Below are 18,098 nucleotides of genomic sequence, written 5' to 3'. Positions count from 1 at the left end.
AATTATGTAAATTTTCAAGTTTAAAAGTTTGTAAGTGATCTTATCTGAAAACTTTAAAGTTTGATACAAGAATATTTTTATAAAAGTTAAGTACAAACCAATGTTTGTTAAACTTTTGAATAAAAATACATTTTAAATTATAACTGAATCATTTCCATTATTTGTTCCATTATTAACACAACTTTTTGAAGTAAACAAGAATCATTTCCATTATTTGTTCATTAACACAACATTATGGAACAGGTCCACATAGTAAACATGGAATAGCTCTGACTGAGCCTTCAGGCAGCAGAGCATTCATGGATGAGCTGCTGGCGCAAGGTTCGAGCAATCGTTAAAGGGCACGACGGCCCGCCCTCCTCGTCGTGCTCTGGGTTTAGGTAGTTGCATGGCTTCCTCGTTCTCCTCTTCCATCTCGTCATCTGCCGCTCTCACCCCAGATGGGTCTTTTACTACCAGCTGCTGCTGCGTCATGATGGCTAAGTTATGCTGCCTCATGATGGCTAAGTTATGCAGCATGCAGCACACAACAGTAAACTGACTGACAATCTCAGGGGAGTACAGCAAGTAGCCTCCGGAATGGTCCGGCATCGGAAATGCTGTTTCAAGATGCCAATGGTCCTCTCTATTATGCTGCATGTCGCAATGTGCGACATGTTGTATTCCCGGTCAGGTTCCATCCGGGTTACGCCTGGGGGTGTCATGAGCCTTGTGGCAAGGCTGTACCCTTTGTCTCCCAGTAGCCACCTCTGCCCTTCTGGCTGCTGCTGAAACATAGCAGATATCACGCTCTCGCGTAGGATGAGCGCATCACGAGTGCTCCCAGGGTATCTTGCATCAACTGACATGATACGGTGCATGTCGTCGCACATTAACAGAGTGGAAGCCTTTTCTGTTCCTGGACATCTCGGAATGCTCCAAAGGTGTTCGCAAGGCAATGTGGGTACAATCAATGCAGCCTTGTACTTTTTGGAAGCCAGCAATCCTAGAGAAGCCCATAGCCCTTTCACACATTACCTGGGCGGTCATGGGAAACTTTATGTAGTCATTTCTCCGGGCATAGAGTGCAACAGTCACCTGCCAAATGCAGATACGTGTTGCATGTTGAGAAATGGTGCACACATCCCCAGTTGTGGCCTGGAAAAATCCAGATGCATAGAATGAAAGTGCAGCTGTAACCTTCACTTCAGCTGACAAAGCAATCGCCTGACACTTCTAGGTTGAAGGTCTGCTTTTACTAACTCACAGATCTCAGTTACAACTTCTGTAAGAGGAAAATTTGGCATTAGGGGTACCAGCGGGACAAGGGTTAAAGTGCTGGTTCCTGCACTGGCCCATAAGGAGGTAAAAGGCCTCTCTTCGGCCTTGTACCAAGGCTCCAGAAGTTATTAATTCAATAATATTCTGACAGGATACGATGTGAGAACCTAAACAGACATTGATAAGACCTTGCGAAGAGGCTTGAGGCGGACTCACGGGCACCAAGGAGAATCAACAAATTCTGACCAAATGAAGTCATTCTAGTCACGGCCTAAAGTGGTCACGAGGGTCTTGGCATGTCAATCCAAAGTAGCACTAATAAGGTAGTCCAATTAGAGAAGTAGCACTGATAAGGTAGTTCAATTAGAAATCTAGGGAGGTCTTGTTCGGGAACAGAGGGGTTTTGAAATGTATAAAAGTTGTATGATTGGAGATGCTCCCCGAACAGCACACTCACAGGCGGCTGTGATAAGGGGTGTTCCCGGACGTTCGTAATAAAGATCGTTATACTTTGCCATCCGCCTCTGTCTGCTAACTTCGAGAATTGCTACATGGGCTGGGGCGAGCGTCGACCCTCTATATCAATGGGCCCGCTCGTGGGAAAAGAAGCCTTCCTTCTCTCCCCCAACAACTTCTTTGCGGAAACACAACCTTCTGACAGTCTGCAACACTCCGGTGCAGGTTTGAATGCCTGTCTCGATATAGCCGACGTGGGTAAGGCCTCCTGCCCATCATCCTACATGTACTGAGGTTCCTCATGCGATGACATCGAATCAATTGTCTCCTCTGCAGCACCATCATGCAGAAGGCTTGCACGAGGTATGGCATTGTCAGTATTGCCCCCATGATTAAATTGTACCTTTGCAAGAAGCTTAAAACGGCAGGCAGGACAAGCTTCTTTGTTATCTCTCTCCCCAAAGGTCGACACCCTAGTGTGGACCACACCCAGGTCTGAGCATGTGCAATAGGCTTACTTAGATCAGAAACCCCCCCCCCCTGCCGCCACCAAGCTTCATTTCATGCTGCTTGCTGCATAGTGGCAGTGTTAGGGTTCTCATCCCTTCAGTTCAGCTTCCACCACTCCCCCACCCCGCCCCTGGCTGCATTTGAAGCCGAGACCCGAGCCCGTGTCCGGGCAGACATCAGGTTACACCCCCTGTGACGCAAAAAAAAAAACGAACCTAAAAAAATCGTAACTAACTGAGTTATGCATGGCACACAATCTTTGAGGAATCTTGGATTTTTAAAATTTAAATCAAAAAAAGTGAGGCGCACCAAAAAAACGCCGCAAGTCACTGGGGAAAAGGGACCCCATAATTACATCCTCAGTATTTCCCAAAGTGCTTCACAATTAATTAATATCACAAAATAACAGTCAAAATACTTGATAGGTTGATGATTCTTGGTGAGAAGAGGAGTTAAGATTATGCATTCCATAATAATCAAAGATTGCTCATTTAATTAAATACATGAACAAAACATCTCATTTTTATTTCTCTTAAAGGAAATAGAATTACCAGCAATTGAAGGGATTCATTCACAGGAGTCATTCAGTGCTCTCCTTCCCATGTAATGAATCAAAATCAAGCATTGGAAACAAGATATGGTATAAAAGTACTTGCGTTACCATTTCTTACACAATACCCAATTATCTTCTTAAGCCAGCTTTAAAAAAACTTAATGTAGCCTTGTGTAATCTAATGTTATAATGTTTAAATATATTTTGCAATGAAACAATTAGTGAATAAGCAGCAATGGTTTTGCTGTTCCACTCCTACCCCATTCTGAGTGATTATGGAGAAGGGAAGGAATGCAGAGGAATTGGAAGTCTAGTATTAAACTGTTAAAATTCACATCTCCAAGTAAATTTAATTTTGGACATTCCATTCTGCACAGAGTACTTCACTTTAAAAATTATTTCAAAAAATAATCCAAAATACACAGAAAGCAGAGAAAACAGCTAATGTAAGATACAGTTTGAAAGTTTAAATGATGATTGAATGAAAAGTTAAGCATAATTTTCCAGATATGCACTGTGTTCTGCCCATCCATGTGAGGAGCTGACAGTGCCATATTTCAGCTACATCATCCTCTCCGACAGCTAAAATGTGGTGTTGCATCCTCTTCAGAGAAAATTTGTGTCTGCACTATGAAGCGTTGTACATTATTTCTTGCCACTGCAGGGGTTCAAGTCCATATGGAACCTTCACAAATATTACCACAGATCAAACAGGCAGCATTTCAAGGCAGATTTGACATACCTATTTAAATGAACAGCAGGGGGCCTTGAGCTGCCTCAGGCTGTAGAGGAATAAAACTCTGGAGAAGCGTTCGCTGCAGTCCCATTACTCAGCAAAGGCACTTTCTGCATTTATCATTCATTTCATTTCAGCTAGGGCAATAAGCTCATTTGCCCAAGGTCAATGAAGAGTGAAAGGGTTTCAAGAAATTAATGCGCCTGACAAGCTGAGATTTTGTCTTGTAGCTCTCCTCAGAAACTACAGAAGACCCAAAGTGAAATCCTACTGTGCCTAAAGGTTCAAAACCTGTGTTTTAATACATCCTACAGACAGCATTCTGTAAGATTTTGAATGTTAATGTTGTTAAATGGGATTTGACAGTCATCATCCAATGTAACACTGCAGATCATAACCATCAATGAACTTAAACTAATCTTATTTATGCACTCACTAATGACCTAAATCACTGCTCATAATCCTTAGAAAAACAGTTTCAAATAAATCTGAGGATGGGTTATAATCACTGATGGCTGAGGGTGACAAACAAGAATTGGCTCTAATGGCTGCAGCATAAAACAGCCCCGATTTAGCAGCCGAGTAGCCCAAATTGTGAGAAATGTAAATACCATCAAACTAATCAGATCTTTAACCCGAAATACTGAAAGGATTTTATCTTCCAAGTATAAGCTGCTTTTACACTATCTACAGAATAATATTCATTAAACATTTGCAAAGAAAAAAATAATTGTACAGTATAGTGCTGGCTAACATTTTCCATAATATTCTTGTCACTTTATTTTGGTGTAAGAATGCTTTGCAAAACAAATACATCGGGATTATTTTATGACTTTGTTCTATGCAATTCTCACTGATCATAAGCAGTTTAAAAATCTTAACATTCAGTGTTATCCCCCAACACTGAAAATGATGCAGCCCTTAGACAAATGGTTAACATCTGGAAATAAGAGTTTGGCAAGAGTCTGTAAAATAAAGCCAAATTAATGCAACTCAGTAATTTGAACACTTGCATCCAGATAGCACAGCTTCATTTTCTACACAAATCTGTATGCCAAGCAAAATTTATAGATTGCCAACTACTTTCCATGCTATTGGGCTCCTTTTTCTTTTTCAAAATTGCATGATTACTTTTATATCCCGTTAGGATGCCTGCATTAACACACTATAATAAAATGCTTTTGATACAGGATAATAGTTACAAAGGAAGCAGGTATCTCCTGCGGCTTTGAGTTTGTTAAAACATGCAGCATACAGAGTCACCTCACGACTTAACACAACCATATTCCAACATTTCAGTCAGTATCTTTAAGCTTTTCACAATAATGGATCAGATTTGGATTTGAGATACAAATTCATCAACAGCTTCATATTGGAGAATGTCGTTTATAGAGATTTTCCAAAAATGGTTCTAGCTAGCTTCCATTAACCATTGGAAAATGGCTCTTTAGTAGCCCAAATCACTTTTTTCCCCCCCACATTCTTTACAACACTACATTGTTCCTGTAAAATTATTTAATAATTCTTACTGGACATGTTTTTGATTCAAATATATTTATATAATTTGCATTTCAGTTAGGGAGCACTATACGAATCTAATACTTTAATTACTAAAGTGTGTAAGCCAATTACAACCAAGGGGATTAAAGTGGTCTATATATTTCTAAATAGTTTATTGGTAAGTACATGCACGCGAAAGAGAGCCATAAGTGCAAATACATGCTGAAAGAAATGCCAGGGCTACAGCCAGTAATACATTCTCCAGCACCTTATTTTGTAGAATACATATATAATGTTAGCCCTTAGCTCCTCCAACCAGCATTGTGACAATAAGAAATTATGGATGTGATATTTCAAAATGCATATCAAAGCAGACATCAGGTACTAGCAGGACAATTTACAGAAAGGGTTTCCATGTTCTGATACCAGAATGTGTAAATAACATATGGAAGAGATATCTCAAAATGGGATATCAAGTGATTTGTGAATATCATCTTTATTCTGGGTAAGTGTTAAACCTTTATAACACATTCTTAGATAGAGAGATAGGTATTTATTCATTTAATGAAGATTATAAAGAGCGAAACGAAGTATGCAAGAGAAAAAACATGCATGAGAAAAAGAGGGAGAAAATAAGAGCAAGACAGAGGAGAGCAAAAGAGAGTGCAAGAGGAGAGTGACAGCGAAGGAAGAGACAGAGATAGAAAAAGAGCGCACACATGCGAGCCAAAGTACATCTTTATCAAATCTATAATATTGTTGATGTTGCAGGTAACGGAAGTAGGTGAGAACATTGCAGATGCCCTAACCATAATCTTCGAACGTTCTCTCAATTCGGGAACCTTTCCTTTAGTTTGGAAAATTGTGCATGTCACTCTGCTATTTAAGAAAGGTGAGGGGGAAACCAGGGAATAGTAGATCAGTTAGTCTAACAACATCTGTTGTTGGCAAATTACTAGAGTTTATAATTAAGGGTAGGGTGACTGAACACCATGAACAGTTTCAGCCAGAGAGAGCCTGCATGCATTTGCAAATGGTAGGTCATGTCTGACGAACCTGATTGAAGTTTTTGAAGAGGTGACTAAAGTAGTGGACAGGGGAATGTCTATGGATATTATTTATATGGACTTCCAGAAGGCATTTGATAAAGTCCCTCATAAGAGACTGTTAGTTAAAGTTGAAGCCCATGGAACTGAAGGCAAATTACTGACCTGCTTAGGAAACTGGCTGAGCAGCAGGAGAGAGAGTAGAGATAATGGGCAGGTACTCAAATAGGCAGGTTGTGACCAGTGGCGTCCTGCTAGGATGTGTGTTGGGATCTCAACTATTCACCATATTTATTAACGACTTAGATGATGCCATAGAAAGCCATATATCCAAGTTTGCTGATGACACAAAAATAGGTGGCATTGTAAGCATTGTAAATGGAAGCATAACGTTAGAGATATTAACAGATTAAGCAAATGAGCAAAACTGCGGCAAATGGATTTCAATATAGGCAAATATGAGGTCATCCACTTTGGACCTGAAAAGGATAGAACAGAGAACTTTCTAAATGGTGAAAAGCTAGAAACTGGAGGTCCAATGAGTCGTAGGGGTCCAGTTACATAGATCATTTAAAATGTCATGGACACGAACAGAAAATAATCAAAAAAGCTAATGGAATGCTGGCCTTTATATCTAAAGAACCAGAATACAAGGGGCTAGAAGTTATGCTACAGTTATACAAAGCCCTGGTTAGACCACATCTGGAGTACTGTGAGCAATTCTGGGCACCCTATCTTAGGAAGAATATATTGGCCTTTGGGGGGAGCACAGCACAGATTTACCAGAATGATACCTGGACTCCATGGGTTAAATTATGAGGCGAGATTATACAAACTAAGATTATATTCCCTGGAATTTAGAAGGTTAAGGCGTGATTTGATCGAAATTAAGGGATATTAAGGGGAACTGATTGGGTAATGGAGAGAAACTATTTCCATTGGTTGGGGAGTCTAGGACGAGGGGCATAATCTAAAAATGTGCAAGTGTTAGGAAACACTTAGGTTGGAATCTTACCAGCCCTGCGAGTGTGGGATTGGAGGTGGGGCTGTTGTCAAAATGGCCCTGACTGACAATACGTCGGAAGTTCGCTCTGAACCCGCCTCCATGTCAGTTTCTCAACTGCCGGGTCTGAGTGTGGATCACAGACCCAACATCAAGCTATGGGCCAGTCAATTAAGATGCTTAACAGGTACTTTAAAAAGGTTTTTAAAAAGGATTTCAACCAGGCATTTACCTTTTTACCAAGTTTTTGACGAGTTTGCCCTCCCTTGGGGAACACGTCAGGCAAGAGTGTTAGGATCTCAATGACTCTCCATTGCTTAGCTGCAGAAGTGGTATAAAAGCTACCATTTCATAGCTGCTCACGTTCCAATGTCATAAGCTGAAGCCTTCAGGATTTGGCAGACACTTTTGAGCTGTATGCAGTTTGGAAGTGTTTGCAGTGAACTCTCTATCCACTGTCAGCGTCGAGAGAGGCGGGAGTCGGCGAGAGGCAGCGGCCTATAAAGGCTCAGCAGTCGGGCAGTCCGGGGAGAGAGGCGGAGCTTATACAGCTCCAGCTGGGAGAGAAAGCGAAAAGAAGTAGAAAGAAATCAAAAGGTGATGTCACAGCCAAGGGGGTAAGTGATTGGTGAGTAGCTTTTCTTTTTTTTTTATATCAGTCAGTAACTTTTAACATTGTTGTTGTCAATTTAAGGGTATCTAAGGGTTAAGTCATGGCAGGAGAGCTCGGTCACGTGATATGCTCCTCCTGTACCATGTGGGAACTCAGGGACGACACCAGTGTCCCTGACGACTACATCTGCGGGAAGTGTAACCGCCTCCAGCTCCTGACGGACCGCGTTGCGGAGTTGGAGCTGAGGGTGGACTCACTCTGGAGCATCCACGATGCTGAGAATGACGTGAGTAGCACGTGTAGCGAGTTGGTCTTATCGCAGGTGAAGGGTCCACAGCCAGATAGGGAATGGAAGAACAGCAGGAAGAGCAGTGCAAGGAAGGTAGTGCAGGGGTCCCCTGCGCTCATCGCCCTGCAAAACACATACACCGTTTTGAGTATTGTTGAGGGGGATGACTCATTAGGGGAGGGCAGCAGCAGCCAAGTTCATGGCACCGTGGCTGGCTCTGTTGCACAGGAGGGCAGGAAAAAGAGTGGGAGAGCGATAGTGATAGGGGATTCAATTGTGAGGGGAATAGATAGGCATTTCTGCGGCCGCAACTGAGACTCCAGGATGGTATGTTGCCTCCCTGGTGCAAGGGTCAAGGATGTCTCGGAGCGGGTGCAGGACATTCTAAAAAGGGAGGGAGAACAGCCAGTTGTCGTGGTGCACATCGGTACCAACGACATAGGTAAAAAAAAGGGATGAGGTCCTACGAAACCAATTTAAGGAGCTCGGAGCTAAATTAAAAAGTAGGACCTCAAAAGTAGTAATCTCGGGATTGCTATCAGTGCCACGTGCTAGTCAGAGTAGGAATCGCAGGATAGCGCAGATGAATACGTGGCTTGAGCAGTGGTGCAGCAGGGAGGGATTCAAATTCCTGGGGCATTGGAACCGGTTCTGGGGGAGGTGGGACCAGTACAAACCGGACGGTCTGCACCTGGGCAGGACCGGAACCAATGTCCTAGGGGGAGTGTTTGCTAGTGCTGTCGGGGAGGAGTTAAACTAATATGGCAGGGGGATGGGAACCAATGCAGGGAGACAGAAGGAAAGAAAAAGGAGACAAAAACAAAAGACAGAAAGGAGATGAGGAAAAGTGGAGGGCAGAGAAACCCAAGTCAAAGAACAAAAAGGGCCACTGTACAGCAAAATTCTAAAAGGACGAAGGGTGTTAAAAAAACAAGCCTGAAGGCTTTGTGTCTTAATGCAAGGAGTATCCATAATAAGGTGGATGAATTAACTGTGCAAATAGATGTTAACAAATATGATGTGATCGGGATTACGGAGACGTGGTTCCAGGATGATCAGGGCTGGGAACTCAACATCCAGGGGTATACAACATTCAGGAAGGATAGAATAAAAGGAAAAGGAGGTGGGGTAGCATTGCTGGTTAAAGAGGAGATTAATGCAATAGTTAGGAAGGATATTAGCTTGGAGGATGTGGAATCTATATGGGTAGAGCTACCGAACACCAAAGGGCAAAAAACATTAGTGGGAGTTGTGTACAGATGTTGGGGAGGGCATCAAACAGGAAATTAGAGGTGCATGCAATAAAGGTGCAGCAGTTACAATGGGTGCTTTAATATGCACATAGATTGGGCTAGCCAAACTGGAAGCAATACGGTAGAGGAGGATTTCCTGGAGTGCATAAGGGATGGTTTTCCAAACCAATATGTCGAGGAACCAACTAGGGGGGAGGCCATTTTACACTGGGTGTTGTGTAATGAGAGGGGATTAATTAGCAATCTCGTTGTGCGAGGCCCCTTGGGGAAGAGTGACCATAATATGGTGGAATTCTGCATTAGGATGGAGAATGAAAGAGTTAATTCAGAGACCATGGTCCAGAACTTAAAGAAGGGTAACTTTGAAGGTATGAGGCGTGAATTGGCTAGGATAGATTGGGGAATGATACTTAAGGGGTTGACTGTGGATGGGCAGTGGCAGACATTTAGAGACCGCATGGATGAACTACAACAATTGTACATCCCTGTCTGGCGTAAAAATAAAAAAGGGAAGGTGGCTCAACCGTGGCTATCAAGGGGAATCAGGGATAGTATTAAAGCCAAGGAAGTGGCATACAAATTGGCCAGAAATAGCAGCGAACCCGGGGACTGGGAGAAATTTAGAACTCAGCAGAGGAGGACAAAGGGTTTGATTAGGGCAGGGAAAATGGAGTACGAGAAGAAGCTTGCAGGGAACATTAAGACGGATTGCAAAAGTTTCTATAGATATGTAAAGAGAAAAAGGTTAGTAAAGACAAACGTAGGTCCCCTGCAGTCAGAATCAGGGGAAGTCATAACGGGGAACAAAGAAATGGCGGACCAATTGAACAAGTACTTTGGTTCAGTATTCACTAAGGAGGACACAAACAACCTTACGGATATAAAAGGGGTCAGAGGGTCTAGTAAGGAGAAGGAACTGAGGGAAATCCTTATTAGTTGGGAAATTGTGTTGGGGAAATTGATGGGATTGAAGGCCGATAAATCCCCGGGCCTGATGGACTGCATTCCAGAGTACTTAAGGAGGTGGCCTTGGAAATAGCGGATGCACTGACAGTCATTTTCCAACATTCCATTGACTCTGGATCAGTTCCTATCAAGTGGAGGGTAGCCAATGTAACCCCACTTTTTAAAAAAGGAGGGTGAGAGAAAACGGAATTATAGACCGGTCAGCCTGACCTCAGCAGTGGTTAAAATGATGGAATCAATTATTAAGGATGTCATAGCAGCACATTTGGAAAGAAGTGACATGATAGGTCCAAGTCAGCATGGATTTGTGAAAGGGAAATCATGCTTAACAAATCTTCTGGAATTTTTTGAGGATGTTTCCAGTAGAGTGGACAAGGGAGAACCAGTTATGTGGTATATTTGGACTTTCAGAAGGCTTTCGACAAGGTCCCACACAAGAGATTAATGTGCAAAGTTAAAGCACATGGGATTGGGGGTAGTGTGCTGACATGGATTGAGAACTGGTTGTCAGACAGGAAGCAAAGAGTAGGAGTAAATGGGTACTTTTCAGAATGGCAGGCAGTGACTAGTGGGGTACTGCAGGGTTCTGTGCTGGGGCCTCAGCTGTTTACATTGTAGATTAATGATTTAGACGAGGGGATTAAATGTAGTATCTCCAAATTTGCGGATTACATTATGTTGGGTGGCAGTGTGAGCCTCGAGGAGGATGCTATGAGGCTGCAGAATGACTTGGATAGGTTAGGTGAGTGGGCAAATGCATGGCAGATGAAGTATAATGTGGATAAATGTGAGGTTATCCACTTTGGTGGTAAAAACAGAGAGACAGACTATTATCTCAATGGTGACAGATTAGGAAAAGCAGTGGTGCAACGAGACCTGGGTGTCATGGTACATCAGTCATTGAAGATTGGCATGCAGGTACAGCAGGCGGTTAAGAAAGCAAATGGCATGTTGGCCTTCATAGCGAGGGGATTTGAGTACAGGGGCAGGGAGGTGTTGCTACAGTTGTACAGGGCTTGGTGAGGCCACACCTGGAGTATTGTGTGCAGTTTTGGTCTCCTAACTTGAGGAAGGACATTCTTGCTATTGAGGGAGTGCAGCGAAGGTGCATCAGACTGATTCCCGGGATGGTGGGACTGACCTATCAAGACTGGATCAACTGGGCTTGTATTCACTGGAGTTTAGAAGAATGAGAGGGGACCTCATAGAAACATTTAAAATTCTGACGGGTTTAGACAGGTTGGATGCAGGAAGAATGTTCCCAATTTTGGGAAAGTCCAGAACCAGGGGTCACAGTCTAAGGATAAGGGGTAAGCCATTTAGGACCGAGATGAGGAGAAACTTCTTCACCCAGAGAGTGGTGAACCTGTGGAATTCTCTACCACAGAAAGTAGTTGAGGCCAATTCACTAAATATATTCAAAAGGGAGTTAGATGAAGTCCTTACTACTCGGGGGAATCAAGGGGTAGGGCGAGAAAGCAGGAATGGGGTACTGAAGTTGCATGTTCAGCCATGAACTCATTGAATGGCGGTGCAGGCTAGAAGGGCCGAATGGCCTACTCCTGCACCTATTTTCTATGTTTCTATGTCACATCTCACATCCTTGGAGCAACCTCTCTCACCATTGACAGATCGCTTCTGTCATCTCAACCTCACCTGCCATCTATTCCAGCAGTATTGGCTCCCTTGAAAAAAAATCTCACCTTGGTCCTCAGAATCTCATCACTATCAGCCCCAACACCAACACCACTAAACACACCAGCATCACTAACAGTAATATAGACCTTATCCACAATCACCTGATGCTGCACAGGACACAGGGCATCATCACCCGACCACATTGCTGCCTGGGACGCCAAGGATGGCTTCACCATGGTCACATTTACTTCACTTAACGCTGTACACATGGCTGCCACATGATGTGCCAGGTTGGCATCACTCCACATCAGCACCATAAAGTATCCCTACAATGCCAGGCCATTCCTTTCACATCATCACCATTGTAGGGGTACCTTTATGTCTCACTATTCACTACAACTCACTAAGCTACTTCCAAAGGTGCACACAAATCTGTCCAAGAAGGCAAAGTGTTCAAAATAAAGATTTCAATGTTTGACATCACATCAGCATAAATTTTACATGAACATTGGCTAAAGGACCCAAGTGCCTACCCTTGTGTGTGGTTAGTTGGTATGATTGGACAAGGATGAGGGAGAGTGTGAGGGGTGGCTAGTGAGATGGGAATGTGATAATGTCGATAGAGAGGGATGAGTGGAGGTGCAAGGTAAGTTGGTGAGAGTAAGGATATGCAAGGATAGGGTAGGGAAGGCAGAGTGATGGGGATATGAGGAGTAGCATAGCAGGATAAGGTGAAGTGTGGCTTTGCATGAATGTTTCATAATCTACTGAGATAATTGAAAGGTTTGCACCTCTTGATGACATCCCTGCTTGTACCCTTCTGTGCAGTGTGCAACCAGGCTGTGTTGATGTCCTGGGAAGGTCTCTTCTGCCCACTGGAAGGGCTGCGACTCCCTCCATAAGCATCTGGAGGCAGCGATGGGAGAGCCTGGATGCAGCTGTGCACCTCAATGCTGCAAAACACTGACAGCACAAATGTCAAAATGAATGTGGGCATGGTCCTTTTAAGGAAACCAGCTGATTATGCATCATCAAATGACGTCATCAGACCAGCATCCTGTTAATTGGCTGGGAATCTCGCAGGGCAGGCTTAACAAGCCCCATTAACGGAAAATTGTTTCAAGATGGTGAGCTGCAGGGTCTCCGCACACCACCGATGCCGGCCGCACTCGACTCGCCACATGTGGTGAAATCGCGGCCAACGGGTGGTGGAAGTTTGGAACACTCTTCCACAAATAGCATTTGATGCTGGGTCAACTGTTAATTTTAAATCGGAGATTGATAGATTTCTTTTATCCAAAGATATTAAGGGATATGGGGCAAAGGCAGGGCTATGGAGATGGCTCAGAGATAAACCATGATCTCATTGAATGGCAGAACAATGTTGAGGGGCTAAATGATCTTCTCATGTTTCTAAATCCGATAAGGAAATCTAATGAAGAAATGAATTAGGGAATAAGTTGACTTGTCTGACCACAATTGTGCAAAGGTGTATTAGTTGTCACTATATCATGACTTATTAAAGAGCAGAGCAATTCATACCAGTGTATTACATTTAACAGATAGTTCTTAGTGAATTCTCAGCTGAGATTCCAATTAAAGAGTTTACTCCCAGTTTAGGATGCCACAAATTCCAAATGTATTTAAATTAACTCAGTAGTTTTACACTTTTAAAAATGGAGATTTTTTAGTTTTATTTCTGTTTGAAAATAAAAGTAATGTCATGTGATGTCGGACAAAGTATTATTGATTTTCTGACCCAGGAACAGAGCGAGAGAGGCGCAGTGTCGAATCCGGAATGTTCCGGAATCCAGTCCAATCAGTGGCAGGGTTGTCCGGAACCCATAAAATGTTCCAGAATCCGGACCTGCCGACCCTGCCGACCTTGGGCCTTGCCACTGCTGCCCTTACGCCGCTCGCCTCGCCTGCTGCTGCCCTTACTTCGGGACCTCCTCACCAGCCCGCCCCAACACCACCTCTGCAACGGGGCCGACCGGCAAGAACCCTTCCTTGGTGGCGGGGCCCCGACCGAACACCTCCTGCTCGGCGGGGCCCCGCCCGAACAACACCTGCTCGGCGGGGCCCCGCCCGAACAGCTCCTGCTCGGCGGGGCCCCGCCTGAACACCTCCTGCTCGGCGGGGCCCCGCCCGAACACCTCCTGCTCGGCGGGGACGCTGGAAAAACCTCCTTGGTGGCGGGGCCCCCAACTGAACAACTTCTCAGCGGGGCTCCGCTCGGACAGCTCCTCCAGGGTGGGGCCCCACCCGAACAGCTCCTCGGCAGCGGGGAACAGCTCTTTGGCAGCGGGGACCCGTCCGAACAGCTCCCCCTCGGTGGGGCCCCACCCGAACAGCTCCTCGGCAGCGGGGAACAGCTCCTTGGCAGCGGGGACCCGCCCGAACAGCTCCCCCTCGGTCTGGCTCCACCTGAACAGCTCCTTGGCAGCGGGGAACAGCTCCTTGGCAGCGGGGACCCGCCCGAACAGCTCCCCCTCGGTGGGGCCCCACCCGAACAGCTCCTCGGCAGCGGGGAACAGCTCCTTGGCAGCGGGGACCCGTCCGAACAGCTCCCCCTCGGTCTGGCTCCACCTGAACAGCTCCTTGGCAGCGGGGACCCGTCCGAACAGCTCCACCTCAACGGGGCTCCCGACCTGATCAGCTCCTCGGTGGCAACCTCCCTCTGATGTTCCGAAATCCGGAAATACCCAAACATGGGCTCAGGTGTTTCCGGATTCGTGACGTCAGAAAGACGATCCAAAGTCCGGAAAAACACGGAATCCAGAATGGCCTTGGTCCTGATGCTGCACCTGTATTGGATTTGTGACACAAGACCCATAATATTAACAGTATCTTATTAAAAACAAATTAAAAAAGGTGCAAAGTTTCTGGTTGTATTTTTAGTCGACTTGCAGACTTGACATTTTTTGCCGTACTTAGAGTTGCGTCCATTTCTTTGGGGCCCAACTACACCCCAAAAAAAATCATCCGACTTTCCCCATTCGAATTGTTGATTTTGGTGCCACCTAGCCTGTCCTTTAGGTTTGGGGATGGAGCCTAAAATGTGCACCAAAAAGGTCGGGTTGCCAGGGTAATGAGGGACACACTGCAGGTTGAGGCTGGAAAGTGAAACATTGCTCACATCAACCTGCACCAGCACATTGCAGCAGCATTCCAGCATTAAATTATTAAAATGTTTCTGCCAAAAGTCAATCCCACCCTCCACTACCCCCCCGCAACTCTGGTGCCACTCAGACAGCCCCCCGCCCCCCCCCCCCCTCTCCTGATGCTGGTTGCCACTGCTAGTCCTGGCCGAAAGGCCTTCCCCTCCCGATGCCGCTCCTAACCCTGGTCGAAAGACTTCACTTCTCCCTCATTCCCTCCCCTCCCCCTCCCCTCCCTCCCACTTCCCCCTTCCTCCCTCTTCTTCTTCCCCCCCCCCTCCCTCCCTCTTCTTCTTCCTCTCTCTCCTCTCTTCTCCTCCTTCTCCTCTCTTCTCCCCTCCTTCTCCTCCCTCTTCTCTCTTCTCTCTTCTCTCTTCTTCCCTCCTGGGGTTGGAACTCGTACGTGCAAGAGATCAAAAGAGCAATAAAGCATCATATAAATTTGTGTAATTTAGTTCACTCAAAATCCTTCATGGTTTATAATGCATTTACAGGTTACTTTAACTTGTTTTGCTTTATAAATATCATGTGAGTGAACTGCATCTGTGATGAAACAGTTAATGTGCAAAATATATACAATATAGATAGCCGTCTCCATTTCCTCATCCCTAGGGAAACTACAACTAAAAAATTATGCGATGTGTAACAGAAGAATATTTGAATTTTACTGGGGGGGGAGGGGGGAGAGGCGGCAATGTAACATGGCAACGACTACTTATTCTTTACCTGTCATTGCACTTTGAAGAAATATGAAATATGTAGTCTTATACAAAGTAAATGCACAGCCAAAAACCGCATCAACCCAAACACTAATCCTTGACAACCTGTACTGGGAAAGCCGAGGTAAGAAAAACAGCTGCCAACATAGGGTCAAATACTGTTTTACCCCAGCATATCAGCAGGATATGCACCAAGGTACAAACATATTCAGTGGCACAAATACGGCATTAATGCAACTACAAGCAGTTGTTAAACCTAGCTTTTATTCCCCCCCACCCCCCCCCCCACCCCAGAAAATACCAGCTAAAAATTCAAGTCCCATTTTATCTCATTTGTAAACCAAAATGTAAGCTTGCATCAGCAAAAGGTTTGAACATACACAAGTAACACACTTTTTAAGATCAGTACTGTTTTCTCAAGGCTAGGAAAAGCACGGGTATTTTATAGTCAACCTGTGCAATTTTACTGAACACAGTGGCTCAGAAAGATGGTAGATATGTCAGCTTGTTGAATGGTTGCCACTTGACGGTTTAGTTAATTGGATAACTGTCTAACCCAGGAGCCTCTCTATAGAAATTTGGACATAAATAATTTCAGAAACTGTTTTTGTGCCAATATTGGGAGTAACAACAAAACCACCACAATTTGTTTCCAATGTTCAAAGACTTCACTCATCAAACTACTCTATCTAGCACACTGCAGCACACAATGACATTTGCTTCTTCAATAGAACTAACTTTACAGCTGCAGACAATATTTCATACTTTTAAAGTTCAAAAAACATTTGAAATTTGACATTTTTGTTTTTACAGTTTTAAAATATCCGCGGTCTGAAATAAGATTTAAGCTATGAAATAAACTAATGAAAATTGCAGTTAACTCCATTTTTTTAATAAAGCCAGGTAGTTAATGATTATCTTACTCCAAGACTTTTAATTTTTATTTATGCTGACACCCCATGGGGTAGTATATGGTGGGGCCTGGGTGGTAAAGAGAGAGGAAAACAGATACGAGTTGGGAAGAGTTAGCAAGCCAAAAAGTGCCCAAAAAACAGTAGAAATTTGATATACAGGTTGAACCTCCCTTATCCGGGACTCCCTGATCCAGCACCATCCGTCGTCCGGCACCATTCCCGCCCACCAGGTGGCACATGTGCAGAACTCCGACATGAACAAATTGAAGTCCTTCCTCGCTGCCGACTCCCGCAATCGCTGGTGGCCTGATCCCGCGATCTCTTTGCTGCACTCCCAGCCCGGATATGCCCTTGCTCAGTACCTGTACCATCCAATTTAACATGACCTCCCCTCGTCCGGCAAAATCCCTTATCCGGCACAGGCCAGGTCCTGAGGGTGCCGGATAAGAGAGGTTCAATCTGTACAGTGAAGTTTAAAAAAAAAAAAATTGTAAAATATCATACTAAGCAACTGCATTATAGTGAAACATGTTGAGCGTCCGAAATCCGCACTTTCGAAATTCGGAATGTTCCGGAATCCAGACACCAGGCCAATCCATGGCGGGGTCGTCCGCAATTTGGAAAATGTTCCAAAATCCGGACTTTTTTTTTTTCTACAACCGATTACTGTTGCCAGGGGGAAAAATCCCCCCCAAAAATTCCAAAAAACAAAAATTCTCAACACATTCACAAAACCCTTACCTACTAAATCGCTGAAAAAGAATTTAAAAATAAAAACTTTAACTTACCTTTTTTGCAGGTCTTCAATGCAGGGTTTTTCCCAGCCGCTGATCCCCGCTCCGCCGCCGACCCTCTGCTCCCGAGCCCCCGCTCCGCTGACCTTCCGCTCCGCCGACACTTTCCTCCCCCCCCCCCCCCCCAACCCACTGCCCTTACCTCGGCCTGGGCGTTTCCGGATTTGGGACGTCGGAAAGATGCTCTGAAATCTGGAAATACCCAAAATCCGGAAAGGCCTCAGTCCCAAGGTTTCCAGATTTTGGATGCTCTGCCTGTATATGTAAAGTACAACAGCACAAAAGTGCACACGTCTTACGTCAGACTTCAGTGTCACATTTATCTGATTTGCTCAAATTTCAAGTTCATCAAATTACAATGAGTGGGTGCGGGATAGGATACGGGCAGCAGAGTTTTAGATGAGTTTACGGCATTTGAATAGTCAAGTCTAGATTAGCTTTGATGATGGAAATAAAACGAGGATGACACACCATTAAATATGGCCAGTTGTTTGCACATCCACTTATCACAAATATTATTTACAGTTTTGCAAACAAAATCTTAAATTTATAAGATGTAGTAAATTGTCTACAAATCAGAATTGTTTATAGACTTACATGCATAAGTGAATAGAAGGACTGTTTTCCTGTGTAAAAAAGGTAATTGAAAGGGCGACCATCTTCTCCCCACTGGACAGCTGTTAAACA

The 18,098-nt window shown here is 44.4% G+C and overlaps 1 protein-coding gene across 1 annotated transcript in view; it reads right to left on the bottom strand.

Annotated features, from left to right (window-relative positions):
• The window catches only part of mrps9 (mitochondrial ribosomal protein S9), a 140,443-nt gene that overhangs the window by 72,504 nt on the left and 49,841 nt on the right, over window positions 1-18,098 (bottom strand). The window contains exon 5 of the mRNA XM_070891495.1: window positions 18,009-18,088. Coding sequence (XP_070747596.1) covers window positions 18,009-18,088 — 80 coding nt within the window. The remainder of the gene's footprint in view (window positions 1-18,008; window positions 18,089-18,098) is intronic.

Source organism: Pristiophorus japonicus, chromosome 10, assembly GCF_044704955.1.
Source record: "Pristiophorus japonicus isolate sPriJap1 chromosome 10, sPriJap1.hap1, whole genome shotgun sequence".
In the NCBI taxonomy this organism is placed as follows: domain Eukaryota; kingdom Metazoa; phylum Chordata; class Chondrichthyes; family Pristiophoridae; genus Pristiophorus; species Pristiophorus japonicus.
This window is presented reverse-complemented; position numbering and strand designations above follow the sequence as displayed.